The 7,590-nt window shown below is 36.0% G+C and overlaps 1 protein-coding gene across 1 annotated transcript; it reads right to left on the bottom strand.

Moving 5' to 3' along the window:
- Positions 1-645: 645 nt before the first annotated feature.
- LOC147027215 (uncharacterized) lies at positions 646-7,301 on the bottom strand. The gene is made up of 3 exons (XM_085883450.1): positions 2,057-7,301; positions 1,750-1,962; positions 646-1,655 (listed from the first exon to the last, which is right to left on the bottom strand). The coding sequence occupies exons 1-3, from the start codon at positions 2,252-2,254 to the stop codon at positions 708-710; spliced, it is 1,359 nt and encodes a 452-aa protein (XP_085739576.1). The 5' UTR covers positions 2,255-7,301; the 3' UTR covers positions 646-707.
- Between the last annotated feature and the right edge of the window lie 289 nt (positions 7,302-7,590).

The following is a 7,590-nucleotide window of genomic DNA, read 5'->3' as shown; positions in this document are numbered from 1 at the left end:
AGATAATACCCATGGGAGCAATGGGTTGTCCCTTCACTCCCTCCTACTATACACCGTTGTGGACACTCGAGGGCCAAGTCCGAGGTGTATAACAGTATATAATGTGTGTGCAATGGGAGCAATGGGTTGGCGCTTCACTCCCTCCTACTATACACCGTTGTGGACACTCGAGGGCCAAGTCCGAGGTGTATAACAGTATATAATGTGTGTCAAGGGGGGACGTTCTTAGATCTGTGAACCCCAAACACAGAATCCTCAACTGAATAGTCGAAGCTTAACTTTTGTTTGTTGGTGTGTGTATGTGTGTGTATATGTGTGTGTATGTGTGTGTATGTGTGTGTATGTGTGTGTATGTGTGTGTATGTGTGTGTATGTGTATGTGTATGTGTATGTGTGTGTGTGTGTGTGTGTGTGTGTGTGTGTGTGTGTGTGTGTGTGTGTGTGTGTGTGTGTGTGTGTGTGTGTGTGTGTGTGTGTGTGTGTGTGTGTGTGTGTGTGTGTGTGTGTGTGTGTGTGTGTGTGTGTGTGTGTGTGTGTGTGTGTGTGTGTGTGTCAGTGTCCCAACCCTCACATTCAAAATCTCAACCCCAACCCTCACATTCAAAATCTCAACCCCAACCCTCACATTCAAAATCTCAACCCCAACTCAATCCTTGCCCAACACAATGTCTTTTTCAAAATGAGATTTCCACCTATATATATATTTTTTACGTTTTTTTTTTTTTTCTCTTCTTCCAATTCTGTCTTTTAAGGCTTTCAGGTTTGATGATGTAGAAAGGGGGAGTAAGCCTGCACTTTCTTCCCAGAACAAACAATGTATATTTTTTATGTTTTTTTCTCTTCTTCCAATTCTGTCTTTTAAAGCTTTCAGGTTTGATGACGTAGAAAGGGTGAGTAAGCCTGCACTTTCTTCCCAGAACTTTCTTGATCTTGCTCCCATCAAGCACCATCCAACAAAGAACTACATCAATAGGTTTAGATCCCAAAGAGTGACAGCAGCTCCAAAAGTCTCCAAAATATAAATAAATGAAATAATAATAATAAATAAATAAATAAATAAGTAAAAGTCTCCAAAAAAGTTTCAAGTCTCCAACATAAACCCAACTTTCCAAGTCTTCAAGGTATAACCACATTCCCGTTGAGTTTCCAAGATATGTATCACATTGTGAGTTATCAAGCCAGAACCCACATTTCAAGTATTCAAAATAAAACCAACTTACAAAGCCTCTTAAGGATAACTCATTTCCTGATTTTTTCAAAATTTGTGAGTCTCCAAGGTAGGCCCCATATTTAGAACCATCTTGGCAGAACCCTTTTCCTGAGTCTCCAAGGTAGTTATTTAAACTATCAAGGCAGAACTCATTTACTGATTTTTTCAAAATTTGTGAGTCTCCAAGGTAAAACTTGTATTCTGGTTCATCAAGGTATAACTTGTTCAGTGGGTATTGTCTTGATAACTCACAATGAGTACTATTGCTGTAAAACTCTTTTTCAGGATTTTGCTGGTCTCCAAGGTATAACTCTTTGGTTGGGTCATCAAGGACGAACTCGTTCTGTGGGTCTTGGTCACTCACAAGGTCTTCAACTAAGCCAACAATTTCACCCCAAGTTGCAGCAAAAGCAGTATTTTCATTTCGTATTTCAGATACAATTTCCTGTGAGAGAAAATAATAATGTATTAATTAAGTTATTTAATTATTAAATGAGTCGATGTGAAAAGGAACTGAAAATAGGGAAATAAAATCTTACCTTAATGGATAAGAGGTTTGAATCCAGTTCATCAACTTGAAGGTTTAGTTCCATACAAGTCAGAGAGTTCCAAGGAACCCCAAAGTCATCCCACTCAAGGTCTTGCTCGTTCTGTGGGTCTTGGTCGCTCACAAGGTCTTCAACCAAGCCAACAATTTCTCCCCAAGTTGTGGCAAAATCGGTATTTTCATATTGCATTTCAGATACAATTTCCTGTGAGAGAAAATAATAATGTATTAATTAAGTTATTTAATTATTAAATGAGTCGATGTTAAAAGGAACTGAAAATAGGGAAATAAAATCTTACCTCAATGGATAAGAGGTTTGAATCCAGTTCATCAACTTGAAGGTTTAGTTCCATACAAGTCAGAGAGTTCCAAGGAACCCCAAAGTCATCCCACTCAAGGTCTTGCTCGTTCTGTGGGTCTTGGTCGCTCACAAGGTCTTCAACCAAGCCAACAATTTCGCCCCAAGTTGTGGCAAAATCGGTATTTTCATATTGCATTTCAGATACAATTTCCTGTGAGAGAAAATAATAATGTATTAATTAAGTTATTTAATTATTAAATGAGTATGCTTCAATCAAAGTTTGAAAATCGGAAAATAAAAATCTTACCTCAACAGATAAGAGGTTCAAATCCAATTCATCAACTTGAAGGTTTAGTTCCACCCAAGTCTGAGAGTTCCAGGCAAGCACACAGCACACCATAGCCAGCAAAAAATGTTTAAAATGGAGCCTGGGCTTGAGGCTTTTATAGGGAAAGACTGGTGGGTGTGGTTTCCTTTGGAAATTCCCTGGGCAAGCCCACGCAGGCCTTCTTTGGGCAATTTTTTCAAAACCATAACATGCTGGAATTTTCTTGTGATTTCTTTGTGAGTCAGAGATGAACTGGAAATGATGTAAGAGTAGGTGGGGCTTAGCAAAAGTAGGCGGGGCTTAGGAAAAGTGGGCGTGGCTTATAAAAAATTACCTCATAGAAAGTGGGCGGCGCTTAGCAAAAGTGGGCGGGGCTTAAAGAAAAGTGGGCGGGGATTATAAAAATTCCACAGAAGGTGGGCGGGGCTTAGAGGAAAATGGGCGTGGCTTATTGAATACCTCGTGAAAAGTGGGCGGGGCTTAAAGAAAGTGGGCAGGGCTTTAAAAAATTCCATTTGAAAGTGGGCGGGGCTTATGAAAAGTGGGCGGGGCCTAACAAAAATAACCTGTGGCTCAGGAGGTGGTCAAACAAGAGCATTAAGAGAAGTTTATCATTTCGTAATGGCACAAAAGGGGTATCTTAAAATATATAAAGATTCAAATGTTTTGTTTTTCAATATTTTAGATGGGGATTATTGTGCAAAGAAAATTAAACTATTGAAGGAATTTGAGAATGAACAAATCTTTATAGGTTCAATGAGTGAGCTAAACAATATGCATCAGTTATTTGATAAAGAGTGTCCCGAGGCTTAGACGTTTCAGATATTTCTTTCGAATCACCTTCAACAAATCACATTACCACTTTAGTACTTGAACAAATCTTTATCTTATTGCATGGGTTATTTGAAAAAAAGTATCCCCAGGTTAAAAGGGGAGACAAATAAATATACCTTGGGATAAAAAGGGGGTTTATTTTTAGGGAAAAAGAAAATGAATCGCTGAAAATCCCCCATTCATTTACATGGGGGAAAGTGAGCCAGAACCAGTATATTCACCCTACTTACGATGGTTATTGTGAGGAAACACGAGTTGGGAAAATATAAAAATAATTACAGGGGGTGGGATGTTCCTTTCCCCATACTACAAGGGTGAAGGGATGTATCTTGGTAGAGGATACCATAAACCTAAGAGATAAAGGGGTGTCGGACATCAATTTAGAGGAGATGGGATAATTGATACTCTAATGGGTATCGGTTAAACTATTCTTAAACATAAAGACCAAATTGGTTCAACTGCTTCTGCTGTGGGAAATGTAGCAGGTGCTATAAAGAGTATAAAAGATGCCCAAAAGGAATCTCATAAATTACAAGCAATAAAAGAAATTAAGAAAGGCAAAACTCAGTTGTCTCCCCAAGAACGACAGAAAATAATTCAAATACTTGGGTCAGGGTTTCAAAAGTTTTAACATCTTTTTTCCGAAATAAATACAAGTATGGAAGCAATTGATAGTATCTATGATTTGGATGATACAACAATAATCTCAAACTCCACTAAAAAAGAAGATTATTTCAAGGTAAATGCAATAACTGGAACAGACTGGAATGCAAATGGTACAAAAAGTTTTGAAATAAATAATCAACAAACCTATTTGAATCTATCCGAAAGTTTCTTGTTGTGTAAATTTGCATTCACTAAGGCTGGGAATAACACAAATGCTACCATCGTAAATGATTTCTTCTGGAAAATGTTTGATAGTGTTCGTTTGTACATTGGAACACAAGAAGTTGAAGTGGTCGATTATGTCTCTGCTGTATCTGAAATAACAAAATTTACACTATATTCATTCGGTGATAGAATGGGAAAGGGGGCTGTCGGAGGTTTTATTCCTGATATGTCAACGGGAACAACCACAGACCCTGGATATACTCAAAGGAAATGAGCGTATAATGATGATACAAAAGCAGTTCATAGTTTTACTGTGGCAGTTCCTCTTCAAGGTATATTTGGATTTTGTGATCATGATAAAGTCTGTATGGTCTAAAAATTAGATTTCAACTACAAAGGAATGATCATGAAAATAGATTACTTTTCGGTGTTGCTAGTGCTTTTGGTGATCAAAATAAATTTGTACTTGATGAAATGAGTTGGTATACGAGTGAATATACTCCTAATCTTAAAACAGAAGAGATGTTGAACAGAAGAATTAACTCAAAGAAACCACTCAGTGTATCATACCTCAAAAGATGATGTCAACACGTTAAACTAAACCAAACCACTTACATGTGGAATTTGGGTGTTCTGGAAGGAAAGCCACGATATCTGTGGATCATTTTTTTTAAAACCAGATAGTGATACTGCTACAGTGAATAATAATGCATTGAGTGATAATGCTAAGGTGAAACAACTTCATGTTTCTCTCGATGGAACATTTTATCCATGAGATAGATTGGAAATTAATTGGGAAAAAAATGATTATGCTGAAGCATGCAAGTCTTTCCAAAAGGTGTGTGAAAGTAATGGAAAAAAAGAACCTATTTTGGATATGGCAGCATTTAAAAGTTTGTATACAATCTATCCGATTGATCTGAGTGCTCAAAAGGAAACTATAAAGTCGAATTGAGTGGATACTTCCCTTTGCATTGAAAGAGGAGAGAGTGAAGAAGTTGATACATATTGTTTGCTTTTGGAAGAAACAGAATTACAGATTAATACAGATAATGGTGTGATGATTAGTCTCACATAATTTTTTGTAAAATAAATGAGTGGCAAAGTACCAACTGGGGTATATGTTCATCAAGTCAATCTTCATAAACTATCATCTTGTGTTCAAAATCAAAAGCCTTGTACGATTAACATTAATACAATTCAAAGAAAAGGAGCAGTAAGAATTGATGTTTTGCTCACAAGAGAACAGGTTAAAATCTTGAACGATACTGGCTCACTTAAAATTAAAATGACAAAACCAATGTTGAAAAAATATTCAGGAAGAGAGATGAGTGGAGGATTTCTCCCATTTCTCATTCCTTTATTTGCTGGTTTAAGTGTGGTTGGAGCATTGACGGGTGGTATTTCAACAGCGGTGAAAACTGCCAAGGAAAGGAAGGCTCAACTCTGGGCTTAAAAAGAATTGGAAAGACATAACAAAGAGTTGGAGAAACAAATTAGTGGAAGTGGTGTAATTGTAGATTTTGCTGAAAAACGTCAAAATCTGCCTGATAAAGCGAGATTGTTAGTTGGAGATATGCTTTCTTCTATCACACAAGCAGGTGTAAAATTAACTAATAGGGTAATGGATTATATCTTTCTAATAAATAAATAAATAAATGAGCATTTATGAGTGGTTTGAAGAATTTGGAAAAAATACATCAAATTTACAACTTGTCAAATATTGTAAGAAATTAAAAATTCATAATGTGGTGATTTGTATGAGAGATGAATTAACAAACGTGCCTAAACATACCAACAATATTATTATGAACTTTGACGATAATAATGGGAATGGTTCTCATTGGGTTTGTATTTTTAATAGTCAAGCCAAATATTATTTTGATAGTTTTGGTCTTCCACCACCTGTTGAAGTCATAAAATTCTTACAGAATGGTGTTTATCAAACATTTCAAGTCCAAGAATTAAATTCCAAGTATTGTGGTCAATTATGTCTATATATGTTATTTCAACTCAACAAAAATAAAAAATTTTATGACATTATTTTTAATCTAATATAAATGACTTATGTTGGTGAAGATGGTTCTATCTTTGGTGTTTCCCAATAACTGGATATTGATTTCTCAAATTATTACACAAAGGCACAGGCTGAACGACAGAAATATAGTATAACAAAAAATATTAATATGAAAAATGCTTTTAAATTAAAAAATTATCCAAGCCCGACTGCCGCGAATGACATGGTGAGATTAAGTGATTTATCACAATATATATATATATATCCTTAAATAAAACGGCCGTGTATTCCAAAGATACAGAAGTGTTGATTTTATCTCCAGGTCATACAGAATTCATAGTTCCAATTAAAATAAAAAATTTTATAAAGAAGGGCGTATCGTTTGTATGAGAATAGAACAATGGGGGTATGATATGAATGATTTAGGGTATAATTGGTCATTTAAAATTGACCTCGAAGACCTGGAACAATTAAATCAGTCTCGCAAGGAAGAATATTATCCACTTGGTATAGAGAATGAGTTTTGTGGAAGCACGATTAGTAAAAAACAAATAAAATAATTTAATAAGGGTAAATATAATATTGGTTTTGCCCTCGTTTATATCATGAAAACAGAAAAAAACAGGATTATACATAATAAGTCCCACCCCTCTTGTCTCATGCCCCCTTGCTGTGAGTTGTGTGTTAGCTCTCATACGAGCCTCGACAATGTATACAAAAAAAAAAGTAAGGAAATACAAAATGATTTCACTATGAGAAGATGGGGAGGTGTTTCGTGTCATAATAATATTCTGTCATATTTCTAACACATAAATCACAGCAAGAAGACTTCAAGAAAATTATCATTTTTGTGTTCAAGCATACCTTCAAGAAAAGGGTATTCGGGATTTTAATAAATATGTTCTACAACATAAGAATCATTTATTTTCAATAAAAGATTGGCTTTATGCTGATGTTGTTTAACCGACAACTTTAGATTTAATTACGATGTTAAATAATGAAAAAATTATGAAGTTAAGAAAACGTAAGGCTCTTTTTGAAATTCAGAAGAAATTTTATTGGTTTCCTGTTGTAAAAAAAAAATATTTTGGATACAGGAATAAGAAGAAATCCCGATGAGTATATGTATGATATTCTATGGGGTGTAAGTGATTCATGGATAGCAAGGGATGAGAAAGGAGTTGAAGAAGAGGAGGAAAAGGAGAAGAGAGAGAAGGAAGAGAGGGAGAAGAGAGAGAAGGAGGAAAGGGAGAAGAGAGAGAAGGAGGATAGGGAGAAGAGAGACAAGGAGGAGAGGGAGGAGAGGGAAGAAAGAGAGACAATAAATAAATATGAAAATATGGAAACCAGTGAGATTAAAAAAAAGATTGGGGGTATTACAGAAAATAAATAAATCTCAACGTACCGAGGAGGAAAAAGCCTGGTGTTGGCTTAGTGGTTCGGGTGGCAGCTTGGGATCCCAGGGTCCTGAGTTCAAGCCCCGTTGGCTGCTGAATTAACACCAGGGGGTTGACTCAGCCTG

This window comes from Eptatretus burgeri, chromosome 5 (genome assembly GCF_056783735.1).
Source record: "Eptatretus burgeri isolate ZD-2024b chromosome 5, Ebu_testis_v1, whole genome shotgun sequence".
Taxonomy (NCBI): Eukaryota; Metazoa; Chordata; class Myxini; order Myxiniformes; family Myxinidae; genus Eptatretus; species Eptatretus burgeri.
The sequence above is the reverse complement of the archived record's forward strand: the minus strand, read 5'-3'. Positions and strand labels throughout refer to the sequence as shown.